General features: G+C 43.6%; 1 protein-coding gene across 1 annotated transcript; it reads left to right on the plus strand.

The window, feature by feature from the left end:
• The first annotated feature begins 4,459 nt into the window (after positions 1-4,459).
• Positions 4,460-15,818, plus strand: LOC146207763 (palmitoyltransferase ZDHHC20-B-like). The gene is made up of 4 exons (XM_084577539.1): positions 4,460-4,902; positions 7,063-7,420; positions 9,052-9,159; positions 15,669-15,818. Exons 1-4 carry the CDS (start codon positions 4,460-4,462, stop codon positions 15,816-15,818), a joined length of 1,059 nt encoding a protein of 352 aa, XP_084433665.1.
• The last annotated feature ends 489 nt before the right edge of the window (positions 15,819-16,307 follow it).

A 16,307-nucleotide genomic window follows, 5' to 3' on the forward strand; every position in this document is an offset into this window, starting at 1 on the left:
TGTCTGTTTTCTTTTTTTTTTTTTTTTTTGTACGTGCGATCAATAATGCCTCTTGCGACTGTACTATTTTCTCGTTTCAATTTGTACTCGGCCTTTTGTGTCCATGTTGTGCTGCTTATTTCCAGTAAATATTCATTTGCGAGTGAGCACCTGTGAAGTGTCGTTTTCTTTTTGTCGCTGTCTTTTTGTACTGGTCAATAAAACATAAATAGCTTATGTTGTTCTCGAGGTGTAATATCAAGGGCGTGCACATGAAAGCTGTGAATGCTGCAGCCGGCGCCGTTGTAATATACTGCGTGACAAATCGAACAGTCGGCGCAGGTTCTAGTTTGTTAAATCAACAACAAAAAAGAACTATAGTCTTTGAAAGCGACATGCGCGGTGGGAGCAAAAGAAGGAGTTGTGTGTGAAGCGCAATGAAATAACCAGTAGTCAGGTAACGGAAACAAGTCATTCTTTTCTTGCTCAACCCACTGAAACAGGGAGAAAGCTCAGAAATCCAGTCAAATGCAACTACAGAGCAGGGAGCGAAGCCAGTAACCATAACGGATTATGGCAACCACATAAATAAACTGCAGTAGCCCCGGTGACGACGCAAGAAGAAAATATGCAATGCTGACACTCGATAACAAGAACAAACTAGGAAACCAAAGGCGACTTTTATACGTCTAGCAGAAATTCAGTCAACCCTCTGCTCCGGCAGCAGTAAAAGCGGTCACGTGGGCCTACTCGTGGCCTTACGTCGACGTTAGCGCAGTTCGCTTCAGCGGCGCAGCTCGCTCCCGATGTTAGGCTGTTTTCTTTCCCACTTTCATATGTTTCTTCGGCTGGCGTGCCAGTGCATGGAGGATGCGCTGGATGTCTGTTCGACCGCACTGGCGTGGTTATCTCGAAGCCACAAAACACCGGCTGTATGGGCAAGATATCCTGCCATGCATCTGCTAGAACACATCACCTTGCACCACTCTCCTCCCCCTCTCTTCTTAGGTTAGTACTGGAAATATTTTTAGTGGTTGCGTGACAAACTTTGGTTACAATCTTGATCTTGTTCCACACATGCGTCATAAAAGTTCCAGTTATAAGTGGAAATTCTTGACGCGTACATGAAACCAGTTTAAGAGTGTATGAAGACAGTTGGGGCGGCGGTAATTCTGGAACGAAGTACAATTTTTGTGCATTGTTTCATTCTGTTCGGCTTATTTAGAGAGCAGTCTGATGTGGCCGTGCGGTAACTGAACCGCGTCGCCATTGCTCTCGGTGTAACTGTGCGAAAGAGAATCACCATCCACGAGGCACGAAAGAGCCGCAAGCCAAAGAGAACTTATCAGAACAGAAATTCTTTTTCGGGTGTGAAAAAAATAGAGTGCCTTTTCCTTCGGCGCCGTTGTTGTCGGTACCTGTAACGGACCGAAATATAGTCTTCTTTTCTTTTGGCTCATGGCACATACCCACGAGGAAGAATTGGCCAGGTCTGAATGAGGAAAGCTAAATGTACTTACTGCCTATACTGGTTTATTTTAATAAATCAATGATGAACTAGCAAAAACGAGACCTATTTATAGCCATGAGTCAAGAGACAGTCACGAGCCAAAGAAAGTCTCTCAGAGGAAAAAAGAACTACGACCTTTGCGTCGCTCGCTCGTAGTTCATTTTCTTCTAATAAATCATCATTGTTTCTTGAGAAAAGATAGAGCCCTATGTAACTACGCCTATACTATACAAGAATGTCTCAAATTCTTTGTCTCGATACATCGCAAAAACCCTTAAATAGCTGCACTCGATCAAAGTTCTCAATAGTTAGCGTCGTAATCAACGACAGATATTTTTTTATTGCGGTTTGTTCTAACTTGAGAAAAGCTGTGCAGCACCGAGAGAAGAAACCCTTACTATAAAAAAATATTCAGTCGTACTTTTGACGTCTTTCCTTTTGAATTTTCCTTTTGACATCACCGTCACTGTTCGGCCAGGGATACCAAATCCAAAAGAATATTTATGCAGAATTATGGTACAGAATTATTTGGCGGAAACAGAAGAATTCGCAAGGTATTTCCAATTCTAATATATTTTCTTGGGAATGAGATCCTACATCACAACATCAAACTTATCGCAAACAAGATTGGAAATGGTAGCCAAAATTGCACAAAGACCTGTGTAGGGAAGTTTCATATCATGCCATCAGAGTCGGCAGCCTAGAATACATAAAAGCACCATCCTTTGTTGCGGCAAAGGATGGTGTTTTTCAGTTAATTCTAACGGATTCAAGCAAACCTCTCATTCTAATTTTTTATTGTAGTAAAAGAGCCATTTTTTTTACTACGCCATGTGTTAAAATTCTGTATGAATGAGGAACCTTCCAAGCTGAGAGATGCATTCTACACGTTGCAGTTAGAGACGCAACATCTGATATTGTTAAAAATTGGGCGAGTGTGCATTCATGCCAGTTGGCTAGAGGATTATCTTGTTGCATGTACCAATATTCGAAGCATGGTTGCCCATTTTCAGAACCTGGGTAATGAATGTATGAAAGCTGGATAACCATGCAATATATGAAAGTTAGATACCGAATTTTGGAAAGCTGGATGCCTGTGCTTGAAAGATGGAGGACCAGTCTAAAACTTGATAGGCCCATGTCACTTGAACAATGTAAGAAGTGTTGGCATCTAAAATGGCTGAACACTGGCCTAGTATTGGCAGGGAAGCTGTGCCAATTTTCAAAAAAGTATTTTTCCTAAAATGCCAACGAAAGACCAACCATGATGCCACAGTTATCCCATTGGTCGTCCAGTGTTGGTGTGCTGCTTGGGCTTGCGTAACATGACATGCGTCCACATAACAAAACAATAGACAAAACAGAACGGGCGCAGAAACAAGCAACACGCTTCGCAACAGGAAACTATATCGCCAGACTGTCCTGGTTTAGAAAACTCTTTCTTCAGGCAGAAAAATTCTAAGGCTGAATATTTTAGTGTATACATGTAAATAAAACTGGTAATCACAAAATATTTTCCATTATGGAGCCGCATTACGTCTCATCTGGAAGAGACCAGTCTTACACAATCAGAGCTTATCAGTGCCGTACTAATATGTAAGTTTTAATTTTTTCCTAACACGATTAAAGACAAGAACGAGCTCCTTAGTGATGTGATGGCTGCGTCTATAGTGTGGAAAATTCAATTGCGAGTTTATTCCTTGAATGTTATTTTAGTGATTTCGAAATTTATATTAATGTGCGCATTATTTAGTTCGGTTATTTTAAAAATGTATTGTGTTTTGTTGCTTTTAAAAAGATTACTGTACGCTTTGTTAATCTGTTTTTCCTTTGTTGCTGTCTTTTTGCTTGCATGTTGTTCCTGATTAATTTCCTCATGCGACCTTCTGTACCTATACCCCCCTACAATAATGCCATCCAGGTAATATAAGTATACCGAATAAATACATAAATAGATAAATAGACAGTATGAGTCATTATGAATCGATTCCGAGGTAGCTTTTTGCCCGGTTTCGCAGCTAGAGCTTTGCGGAAGCGCTGTTAATTGGGATCCTCAACGATATTGGCGCTTTGTTATTGCATTCGATATGACAGGGAAAAAAAGTCGCAGTAACTGTCAAGGTCACTTGAAGGTCAAATTATCAGATACTCGAATCGCGGCTTTACCTAGCGTAGTGAAGCATTTGCTTCAAAACCATCGCTGCATGTGAGCCTGCCGCTGCAATGAGGCCTTCAAGTTACTGCCGCAGCTGATTTTGTTCGCTCAAACCACAATTGGGAGCAGCACAATCGTTGTGGCGTGCTATTACTCTAGTCATGCGAGGATTTCTGTTTTTCCCATCATGCATGATCTATTTTTTTTTTCGAGCTGGGAAGAAGAAAACACGGGAGGCTTTCTATATTGAAACTATAGAATAGGGTTTCTGAACTACCTTTGCAGCTTTGCTAGTTCAGGTGATACTTTAGCATCAATATTATTAACTTTGTTAAATAACCTGCCTTACCAAATAATTACTTGTGATAGAACAGTAGCCTAAGACGCACAAGCTGGCCGCCATCAATATGCACGTAGTCTTGTCGCCTGCCTCTCATATTTAATTTTTTAGTTCTTGGCTCAACTTAACAGGGACACCCGGTATATGGATGTGTTCCGCAAGTCTAACGAGAGACCAATAAGTAAGGAAAACGAAACGTAGTACTGCGATTACAAACATACAGGCATGCAAAATAAAATACTTCTGTTTAGGCAGCATTGCTGCATCTTAAATACGCTAAAAATAATTCAGGACTGATTCGACACCACGAAAAGGAGCACAGAAAAAAGGCAGACGACAATTCCGGGAAGATCGCAGAACCTTCACGAAGATAAAAGAAGATGAAGATGATCGAATCGGGCACAGATATACAAGGAAGAAGGAGAAGAAGAAGGCGCAGGCAGGTAACGACAGAAGAAGTCATTCTGCAAAGAAGATGCTAGGCCGAGTTTTCTGCGGTGTCTACAGCGGCGCCAGACAGGTCATGTGCTGGCTTCCCGCTCTTTTCGCAGTGTCCGCGTTCGGCGAGACCTACTACGCGTACATGCTAGTCTTCTGCCACAAGTACGTCAAGGAGGGTGCACTGCGGTTCGTCCTAGCAGGTGTCTTCCACTTGCTGCTTCTGTTCTGCCTCTGGTCGTACGCGCGGACCACCTTCACGCCTCTGCCTCCCGTGCCCCGTCGTTTTGAGCTAAGCGAGGACGAACGCCGTGAGCTCTCGAGGTGCGCCCAAAACCGGGCACAAAGGAACTTATTGATGGACGCCATGGCGAGCAGGCGGGGCGTGCTCACACGCTACCCGAGCGGCGCCGTCAACTACTGCGAGCCCTGCAAGCAGCTCAAGCCCGACCGGTGCCACCACTGCTCCAGCTGCCAAAGGCAAGCTATTGCTCTAAATGTGGTGCCGCTGCTTGGGGTTCTCCGTAGAGGGTTTCTGTTTCATTCAGCTATGACCTTTGGGACGGTTCGGGTACATTCATGCATACAAAGGCATATTAAGGAAAAGTGAAGTAATGTGGTGAAATATTAGTAGTGCAATTCGCCGATCAATGAAGGACATCGTTCATGTAGGGACTTGTCGTCGCAACTAATTGCGTCGTAACTGCAGCGGTACATAGTTGCAGCGGGACATAGTTGCACGGTAGCATCGTTGCAACGACGACTTCTATGGACTATCACTAGTTAGTATGGTACATCTAGAAAGTCATCTTCATGAAATGAAATATTCTTGCGGTGTTTTTATTTACTCTCTCTGACACTCAATACATCCTCTGAGTGCATCCTCAGTAATAAGTGACTGTTCAGCCGCTCCTCACCACTTACAACTTCCGCTCAATAATGACTTCTTGTGGCTCAGAATCTGGGGTAAACCGAGAGGTAGAAGATGGCTACACAGCATGAAGGAGAGCTGAGAAAGACCTAAGAGCGCGCGCTGCCGTCGTCCCCACCTCCACCACTCTAGTTATAGTTGCAAACTGAGGCTCCCACTCAGTCTTTGTTTAGTTCTCTTTCATTACTGTGCCTCAGTGACATCGTCAATTTTTTACTCCAAAATTATTTGCTGCGCACATGCACTGTACTGTACTGTTTATGAAGGGTGTCATCAAAAACTTCGGTTAGGCAACTCAAGTCCGCTTAGCGCGAGATAGCCAGAGCGGCAGTCCCTTAAAGTCTCAGCGACAACTTTATTCCTGCTTCTGCGCCAGTCTCCCAGTTCATGAGATGGAAATAGTTTATTTCTTCTTCCTGATATAAATTGTGCCATCCAAAACGAGAAGATATTAAAAACCAAAGGATTATTCTGCATAGACATAATGTCAATGTTGCCACAAGTAGTATTTTTACCATCGGCCACTATTTTTCGATCCCCCTACCTCAATAATTAGCTGGCATCAAGTAAAAACAATTCAAAATATGGATTTTAAGACTGGGATGTAAATCGAAAATTTCTTGAGTACCATCAAATTACAGACCGATTATTTCCGATCGGTGTCGTTTCTAAGGGGTATTACCTTCAACATTCCCATAACTCAGCTTATCATAGCCATTACAAAGATCAAATTCAATGCTGCGGATTTTCAAGAGCTGCACCTGACAGCGTGCTCATGCACCCGTATGTGTCGCAGTTATAACGCTCTTATCCATGATTTGGTCAGGCGCACTCAGTTTGGCACCTTCAGCGCAGCCCACGACGAAGCCGCACGTTGTTGTTCCGAGATTGCAGCAGCGTATCTAGTGACTATCGTAATCAGATACGATAGTTTTGCTTAGAAATCCTCGCAGCGCCTCACTGGCCTCCGCCTGGTATTTGTCACAGCTGCTATGCAGAGCGGGGATGTGTCACCTGCTAAAAGGCGGGGCTTGACTGCGTAGCGGAGGAGTGGGATGGCAACACCACGACCTATACTCTATAGAGTAGGCAACACTATTTAAAATAGCGATAACTAACTTGGTACTCTAGATGCTACCCCCCGTTCAATTGCTTTTATGAGTTCTTTGGCGTTTTGTTTGTTTTCTTTCGCTCTTTGCTGTTCGAATACTGTGTTCTTTTTCTGGTTGTTTTTATCAGTGTTGTTTACCAATATATTAATTTTTGTCCCTCCCCTCTGAAATGCATATATATATATATATATATATATATATATATATATATATATATATATATATATATATATATATATATACCCTGAGGGTAAAATAAATAGATAAATAAACTGCTGCACGTAAGGATTTTGAAGTTCTGATCCGTACGGACGGCTTTGCCGAATGCCGTTGCTTTGAGCGCTTCTCCCCGAAGAAGCTAAAAGACAGTAAAGCTGCCATCTGTGTTTCCGACCTAGCCATAGACAAGCATGAGGTGGCTGTACCGGAACTTCTTATCACTGCAAGCCTCTCGGACGCCATAAACAGCGAATGTATACGACTCGAGTAGCTGATTCCCTAAGCTAAGCTCTGCTAGTTTCTCTACCTTGCACACGCCGCGAGTTAAACAGACACTTTCAGAAAATGCCTAAACATATCATGCTTCCTTGTCCGCAGGTGCATACTAAAGATGGACCACCATTGCCCGTGGTTCAACAACTGCGTCTGCTTCAGCACCTACAAGTCTTTCCTCCTCACTCTTTTCTACGTCGCGTTACTGAGTGGCTATGCTTTGGCCAGCGTGTCGACCTACCTGCTTGCCAAGCAGCCGTACGCCCGCCTGCTGCACCGATCGCGGCACATCTCCTTCCTATTGATCGTGGGCGGCTCGATGTTAGTGATGCTCTCGGGCTTCCTCGTCATGCATCTTACGCTTGTGGTTCGCAACCAAACCACCATGGAGTCCATGCGGCCGCCGACATTCAAGCAGAATGGGGACTCGTTCAACCTCGGGCTTTCCAGAAATTTTATGGAGGTCAGTCTAGATAGCATTTATCTAAATGGAACACTAAAAAATAAATAAGTCGCGTTTCGAAGATCACTAGATGGTACGCTCTGAACACGAAGAGGTGAGCTGGAACACGAGTGCGATGCCACTAGTTAGGGTAATAGCTAACCTGAACGCAACAGCGTGCTCTCTTCTCCTTTTAGGGACATAGTGTAATATAGAGAGATAGAGGGAATAGGGATGCAGTTCCTCTTAGCATAGCTGCACAGTGCTGCGGAGCAGCTCAGCTCGTTCAATGCCGAGTCACAATTTCGGCCAGAGCTTGAGCGCTGTGCTTAAATTCTGGTGTGGCTTGATTAACGGCGTTTAACGCCCTAAAGCGACTCAGGCTATGAGAGACGCGGTAGTAGATGCCTTCAGAAATTTCGACCACATGGAGTTTTTTTAACGTGCACTGACATCCCACAGCACACGGGCGCCTTGCTTGTCGTCTGCATTCAAAAGCTGCCACCGTGGCCTAGATTCGATCCCGCATCCTTAAGCACATTAGTTGAGAGCCCTAACAACTGCGCCACCACCGCGGGACGTTGCGCTTAAATTTGTCAACGCTTATGATCTTAGCTTTTTGAGAAAAGCGTTAAACAGAAACAATTTATTGCGCCGGTTAGGTACCTCCAGTTTACCGAGCTTAGCGTGAAGCCGCTTACATCGGCGCCTTTCAAAGGCCACCTGCTGACTTTGCACGCTGCATAGCACACACCATGTCAAACATCATCATATCATTTACCGACGTGTCACTTGCCCTCCCCTCAGTACATTCAGCAGCGCTTGCACGATATGTTGAATCAATTTATGCTTTCACAGAATCTTCCTGCTTGAGGCACTACAGTTGCCTCTAGAAACATGTATGCCAGTTCCTTTTTTGTTCGATCCATCAGTGAATGGAGTCGGCTTTCAGGTCATCAGGTGTGCTCCATAAATGAAGATGTGTTTTTTTCTACTCTGTAACCCCCTGCTGTAGCGCCCTCGGGCTAAGCGGGGTAATCATTGAATAAAGAGTAAAGAACATTATAACACGCACTTCAAGTCGCATAAACTAAATACAAGCGCAGCAAAGAAAAAAAAGTATTTTAAACGCGTAGATCTTCGTGGTATCCAAGTGTGGAAAATCTGGGTAAAACTTTTTTTTTTAACGCCCACCGTACTTTGCCGCGTGCGCGCAGAACACAAAATAACTGTGGATATTCGAAATGCTCGGTACATCCCACTGACTTTTGATGCGAGTTTAGAATGCATTTTACAGTTTGAACTTTTCCAAACTTTACTCAATCTTTAGGAAATTGCTAGCTTTTTCTTAAATACTAGTTTTAAATATCTGCATTCAAGTATGCGTTCACTCCTGGCCCCGAACAGATGACTCTAGTCACCTACCTAGTAGCCATAGATATTCTATAAGTATGGACTCAAGATACCGAGACTATTGAGCAACTAACGCAGCTTAATAGTAAGAGAAGAAACCTAAAGAAGATGGGTCACTCAGGGTACAGCACGAAAGAAACGCTAGTGAGGTTGAACTCTAAATGCTATTTATTCGTAACAACTGTTGAAGAAGTAAAAGGTTCTTACGGGGAGGTTCTTCTCGTATGTTTAACATGCAGGTTTTCGGCCCAACTACCGCTCTTTGGCTGTTACCGGTCTTCAGCAGCCTTGGTGATGGTTCATGGTTCCCGACTAAGCTGCACCCGAGCAAGGACAGCATAACCACGGTTAGCGAACCACACTGCCCGGAAATGAAGAACGAAGCAGGGACCAGTGGTCTAACAGGGAAGCTTGCGCCCGAACCAGCTTGCGCCTCTCCAACGATAAAAAACATGGGAAACGTGGAGGATACAGCGGCAGTAGGAGCGGCCAGAGGAACCGAGCACACTTCTTCAACTTTTGCAGAAAAAGAAGTGGTAGCACTTATGGGCGCCGGCGAAGTGACTCGTTGGAGCGACGACATTTTCTCGAATTCCGGGAAAGGCCACCCCGGGGAGTTGCGCATCAAGACGCTTTCACGGCTGAATGTTTGAAATGTTCAGGTGCATGATGAATGCTGCGCGCTCGTAGGCCTCGCCACCTTCTAAACGCATTAGCTATTAATTGTACTGGTCCGAATACTTTTTGTGAATCTGGTGTCGCTATATAGGCGAACCTTTCGAAAATAATATTTTCTGCATACTTCAAGCGATTGATGCATTTGTATCAAAGATTTCGCTTTTCTCAACGAATGGTTCTCCTTTAAGCCACAAGATTGTACTTGAGTATCTCCTCCCTCCTCCTTTTCTGAAGAGGTTGGCTTCAATTTAGGAGTTTGTTTTCTAGTTGGTGGCTTAAAACACGAATGTATGCAAAGTATTTTGTCTCTGAACATGGCTGAATGATGACGGAGCGCTATATAGTACAGCACCTTTTTTTTAGGCTTCATTGTACAAAATTATATTTTACCGAACCATTGCTTGAATATCAAGATAGTATAAGGTCACAGCATTACCCCTTTTCAGATAGTTACACTTGCGAGCGTGATATCAATAAATATGTGCGCGTTTCAGTTTGAAACAACGCCGAATTAGTTGGAATTGCACAATGAGGATTTCTGCATTCGCATTCATTCTAACCTGTAAATGGGGCCATACAGACAAATAACTACAGGTATCAAACCAGACTATATAGGCTACGCTAGCTACTTTAATTCAGCAGCGCTGGCGTCAACAAAAATGCACGATATCTAAGCACTTACGAGAGCCTTACATACTGCCAGAGCTGTTTGGAATTTCTATCACGAATGGGTGCTTAAAGCAACACAGCAGAGAAGCGTGCAAATGCTCTTGTAAGTGGAGTGAGAAGATATCATTAAAACCCCTCTTGTAGAGGTGTCCGTCTACCGTAGGCGCATGAAGGCATTATCTGTGAGGCCACGCAGTCGCCACTTGTAAAAGCTGGGGCTTTTACAACTGGTCGCTGGTGTAAAAGCGACAGCAAGATAGAAGATACATATGCCCTTTCTCTGATGTAGCTGCAAAATTGGAATCCTAGAGTTATGATTCCGTTCTCGACACCCATTTAATCTCACTGGTAGGTCGCTGGACATAATTTTGACAAGATCAAGTTCCATAGTTATGAAATTCCCGCTCGTTAGATTTCCTAAACGAATCCAATAGTGCTCAAGGTTTAAATGAAATCGATTCGTATGCATTTAAATGCTACTGAGAAAATCGGCGTGAAGATCGAATAAGGCACGCTGTTTTACTCACTGTCTGGTTCCAGGAGAAAGCCCACTCCGACACCGCGCAAAATGCTGTCGCGATTTTGCTACGCGTTGTAAAGGGTGCAGCGCCTCAACATTTCAGTCCTGGCGTTGCAAGCGCTCAGTATGGCTTTCATGACTGTTACGGCGGATATACGGCAGATTCAGAAAACTTGCTCTAACACCCAAACTATAAAGTGATGGTAAATACGTAGCTGTCGCACTTATCCGCTGAGGTACAGTGCTAAATTAGTCGCTGTCTTCATCGGTAGCAAAAGGCGATCGCCTTATCACACGACGGTCGTAGAGTTTATTTCGTACTCCCTGGTAGAGTCATTATTGTGTATTCTGGGAGATATGGCTGTTACCTCTATTAGTTGCACTATTGCCCAAGGTCGTCCCTATTAACGCTTCGCTGTTTTCGTGAGTATCCTCATGGATTTTGGTAGAACTGCTCGATTCATTTCTATCGCTACTTTATCCATATTCCATTCGGTTTTCCCCACAAGATTCATTCAATCCAGCAATGACTAAATTATTCGTATTTCATTCATTTTAAAGCCGCGCACCCCAGGCCCTTACCCAAATTCGTTCTTGACTGACTCATCTTGTAAAACACAAGAGGCTAGCATTGATCCAGCTAAACAGCCTTCTAAGCCCTAAATGTGCATTCAAGCTTGCGGTGGTGATGGTGATGGTAATAGCATTTACGTTTAAAAAAAAAAAAGAAAAAAAACAGAACACGAAAGGGATAAGGTAGCGCGAATTGCGGCACCACAGCTGAAATACCATTGCTCCTCCGTATAATGCAATGCTTTTGCATTCAACGAAGGGCGCCTTCAACTAAAGTTGCTCCTGCTGCTGCTGATTACAATTTGGCTCTACCCTTTGTAGCATGAGGTCACATGCACTTGTCTCTAAGCCGTAAGGGGAAAAAAAAAAAAAAAGTGAACGGATCCAGATATAATCGCACATAGCGTTTCAGAAAGGTGGCGCCATCTTAGGGCTCCAACAGATCCTAGAAAAATTTAGCGTCTATTGCTGTTGTCGATGGATGGCGCTGTGCAACAAACGACCATTAGATGTAGGCTCCCTAACGAGAAAGAGCTTATGAGTAGGAGTGGTTTATCTGCGAACAGAAAGGAAACGCCAAACCAAACAACAAATATTTTCTAACGGAGGTCAAATGGAAACATGACCTCTTCATAGCTAATAAAGCTAATATTAGAAAAGCAAATGGGAGACCAGATATCACGCGAGCCGAGAAACAGGCAGTCTTGATTCAGCTCCAGCACTGTCCGCCGAAGATATTTATGAAATAATAAAGGGACAATCTACTCACTTTTCCAGAATTTTTATGGCGTCAATTGAAAGCTCCTCTTCTAATTTAACGAATACCCGTCTATGGCAGAGATACACGCAGCAGAACAATTTAAAACTGAATTTTTCATAAGGTATTTTCTCAATCTATACGGCGCCATTGGGGACCTAATATGTACTTAGTATATGCAAAGTATATGCAGTTCTACTAACACGACGACTGCAGGGTGGCCAGTGTTGCAATAGTAGAACGCAGTGGCAAAGTTGACATGATATTACCAAGATACACAGCTTGTGATTTAATACTAATTGACAGTACTAAATAGATTTACATAAATCAAAGTAATACTGGTTATATCTAACACAGATGCCGAAGGCGGCACCGTTAGGATCGTAGCGGCGTATTCTGTTGTGTGATTTCTTACTTTGAAGCATTTTAAACCGGATTAAGCAAGAGCAATTATTAAGAGCAGCGATAATTTATTGAAAACCTGAAAACTACGTCGTCTTAAGTTGATATGAAAAATCTAATTTTGTGCATGACGCATAGCATAGTCGCGAAGCGCAATATATATTCACTTTCAGACATTGGCGGCCACTAAGTTAGCCGAAATGCTAGAATGCAACATGGCGCTGCCATGACAGCATGGCGCAGGCACGACTTTCATGAACAATTAAATAAAAGCTGCTTTAATAGCAGTGAGGTCTACGAGAATATGCAATAGTTTTATACTTATATTCGACAGTAGACTGTTCCTTTAAAGGAATTCAGAAATATTCGGCTGACACACCAAACACCGCGTACCTGTCAGAATGCGCAATCAATTTAAGTACGATTACTATGCCTTGTGTCATGACTATGTGTAATGTCTGTAAGTACTGTACACCTTACAGTACGTTAGCAGTCAAGTGCTGAGTAGTGCTACGTTTCACAATGTGTATTAGACATGGCCAACTAAATCGAACGTTACTCTTCAGCACCCATAAGTCATGACTATACACTTCCCCTTGCGTACATTGTGGAACCGGAATCCGGCGGGATTTCAGAGTCTGAATTTCGTTGCATGTAATTTCGTGTCCCCGCCTCCGGGCCAACGATTACCAGGTGCATAGGCTCGCAAGGAAAATCGCGATGTATGCTGCCGTAGTTGGCAGGAGGGAGATAAATGTAAAACAGGCTTGAAACACACCGTACGAACGTCCCTTCATGGCCCAGGAGTAGCGTGCCTACCAGGGATCCAAGGGTCCCGATGAGTTCAGTTCCCATCTCAAATGTGCTGTCTAAGCTGGCAGCTCCTTCAAATATCCCAGTGACATGTGGTCTCGTGACGTCACACGGGGAACCAACCAATAAGTGCAGTGCCATGTCACCTACCAACTATTCCCTGCCAGAGGCATGCTCGTAAGAGGACCGAGCAGAGAGACACAAAGGCATACCACCTGCGAGCCTGAAATTCCTGTAACCGGCGAGACACCATCTACTAGTGGCAAGCTTGTGATTTCTGTACCATTTCTGAACACGCTGACAGTTCTCGTAGTATGGTTGGTAATTCTTTCGTAATAATATATCAATAGGGTTTGTGCACTATTTGGAGTCACCACAAGCGTATTACCCTCTTGGAGTAAAGTAGACGAAACGACAGAGCCAACACGAGATGGAAACGAAACCTATTTGACTTAGAGAAGGTGGCAGACCTTATAGGAGAAGGGAATGAAGAAGTAGTACAATCTTCGACAAAAGGCTGAGGGTATGACGAATTAAGGCCTTAATCAGGAATGCATCGGGTAAGGTAGAACAAAACAACTACTGGATAACTTGGTGGCATGCATAAAAAAAAAAAAGGCAGCTTAGCAGTCAGACTTTAAAAGAGCAGAGTGCAGCCACTATATTCCGCCTGTGATAGGAAAATATTAAAAATAATTAAGATTTTCGCCTATGACACTGATACCCAGTACATGAGCACGTAGACACAAAAGGTGAACCGAAAAGCGGGCGGGAAATTGCAGACGTTAAAGAAAAGCAGGCATAATTAAAGCAAATTTCGGTATCGGGTGATTCGCCAAGGTCGGAAGGCCGAAAGCGTACAGGATTTTATACTAGGCGATAAAGGGAACGTTTCAAAATTAAACGAAGCGTTGGGCTGCATTGTTGACGCAATTTTTAGATAGAAAAATTACTGAAGGGGTAGTTCGTAGGTGGACATGTGCCACAGAGCTGAAAGTGACAGACGATAAATTGAGAAACCAAACGTATGACGAAAACTCGTCTGGTCGGGTAGTAGATTGATGTATTAAGAAAAAGATGCCGACCAAAGGTTGTTGTTAATACGAAGACGTTTCTGCTTCCATACTAAGATGCTTCCATAAGATCCCTCTTACTACTGAGGCCTTTTCAAGGCCGAAACGTCTTAGTATTCACAACAACCTTTGGTCGGCGTCCCTTTTCTTAATACAGGAAAGAGTTGAGGTTAGGGAGCTCGGACTGCTAGAGGGCGGTAATAAGGATTTCGCAGATGAGAGCAACCCCGATTCTAATTCGAATCATATAATCTTTAATTACTGTGCTGGGGCCACAAAGTACTAAGCAGTCAGTTCAAAGCTTTCAAGTCAAGTTGAAATATATCAGAGTAAGCAGCTTGCAGATGATCGCCTGCTCAGCAGCCTAAGTTTGATATCCAAATAGAAGTACGTTGTGAAGCATGCAGACCAATCGCGCTTACGTCGTGACAAGCACTTTTATGCACAGTTTAAGAGAAAAGGCAGCAACCTACAGCGTGTTGTGTGCCGTCACATGGTGCTTCTCAGCATCATATTCAGCTCAGTAAGCCAAGGTGAAATATGCAATTTTATGTTCCCTTTAAGACCTAGCATTTACCGTTATCTCTGGAGAAGTGGAATTAAGAAAGATATTGTAATGATTTGTTGGGAATGTGCACCTGCCTCTAAACGGATTAAGGAAGGCGGTTCCCTCGAAAGAAAAATGATTTTAACCCAGACTTATTGAGTTATATTTATAATGGGCTTAAAAATCACAAAACGAAGGTTATAGTGAATTTATACATTTTTAAGAGGCGTAAAAATGTAGCGACGAAATGAAATTTACGTCATGGCTTACAATTATGTACGAAAGTGGGTGCACCTCGATCCAGCATGGTGTTTTTTTTTTTTTTTTGCATATCACAAATTCTGTCAATTGTGAAAAAAAAAAAGAAAAAACTATAAGCGAACGTGCTTGCCCTTGTGCGTATAATGTTCTGCGGCGTTCCTCATAGTGTTTCGAGTGAACAAAGGCTGCACACAGAGCGTGGCGAAGTGAGGGGGGCCTCCGCTCCCATCGGCTCTGTCTGCCGTCTCTGGTTAGAGCTTGCCTAGCGAAAACTAGTTTAAACGAAATTGATTACCGTATTGAAAAAAGAAAAGAAAAAAGAAGGCTGCTTATTTGGCAACCAATTCGCCGGATCGCGTGATTTTAGCAAATACGCATTGACTTTACTCCGTAAACTGTTCGAAAAAAAAAATGCCATTGACCATCAACTATGGCTGTGTATATATGGTGGTGGTTTAGCTCTGGTTGATCGGAGTATGTCGCTATAGTATTGTCATCGCAGCAGCTTTTCACGAGTCACTCTTGATGTTCTGGAGTTTTTGCGCTTTCTTCGCTTTGCTTAGTTCTCACCCCTTAAACTTTCTGCTGGTACCGCTATGTTCGCTGGATCGTCTGAAGCAGTCAACCTTGTACATTGCTACGGCTACTCGCTCTTTCTCGGGTTCTATGGCGTGTCTCTGGCCGGAGGCTCTCCACGCTTCCTTCTGTACTAAAAACATGACCCACTGCATCACGTCTGACAGAGCACCCCCCGCAAGTAACTCACCCCTCTCACACTCTCACTTTGACCTTGACCTTTGACCTTGACAATGGTTCAAGACCTTGGATACACACAACAATGTGCGAAACACGAAACATACGGCGACACCCGGCTTTACCTATCGTAGTTAAGCGATCGCTTCAAAAATGCCATTGACCACCAACTATGCAGTTTTAGCACCTCTCTGTCCCATTGGTGGCCAGATCTCTCAGCATGCTTTCATCTATATTGGTATGGTATACGCAGTCTCAGAGACGACGAAGATGTTCTGGAATTGTGAGGAATAACGACGCTGAAGCTATAGGCTCTGTTTGTTCTACCAGTGTGTGGCTGACGGCGAACTGTTGCGACTATATACGTCGGAGTGTGCTTCGTAACATTTTGAATGTGTACGCCATCCCTATCCTCACCTTGGAGCGTTGACGCCCGTACGCCGGGACCA

This window comes from Amblyomma maculatum, chromosome 1 (assembly GCF_055883805.1).
Source record: "Amblyomma maculatum isolate TAMU_Amacu chromosome 1, ASM5588380v1, whole genome shotgun sequence".
Classification (NCBI taxonomy): Eukaryota; Metazoa; Arthropoda; class Arachnida; order Ixodida; family Ixodidae; genus Amblyomma; species Amblyomma maculatum.

What these genes read in the sequence shown, in the direction of transcription:
- LOC146207763 (XM_084577539.1), top strand. Translation starts at nt 4,460, where the DNA reads ATGCTAGGCCGAGTTTTCTGCGGTGTCTACAGCGGCGCCAGACAGGTC. An exon ending in TTTCCAGAAATTTTATGGAG is followed by an intron (nt 7,421 to 9,051) that starts GTCAGTCTAGAT and finishes TTTAACATGCAG; the next exon opens with GTTTTCGGCCCAACTACCGC. An exon ending in GCAAGGACAGCATAACCACG is followed by an intron (nt 9,160 to 15,668) that starts GTTAGCGAACCA and finishes CGCTTTGCTTAG; the next exon opens with TTCTCACCCCTTAAACTTTC.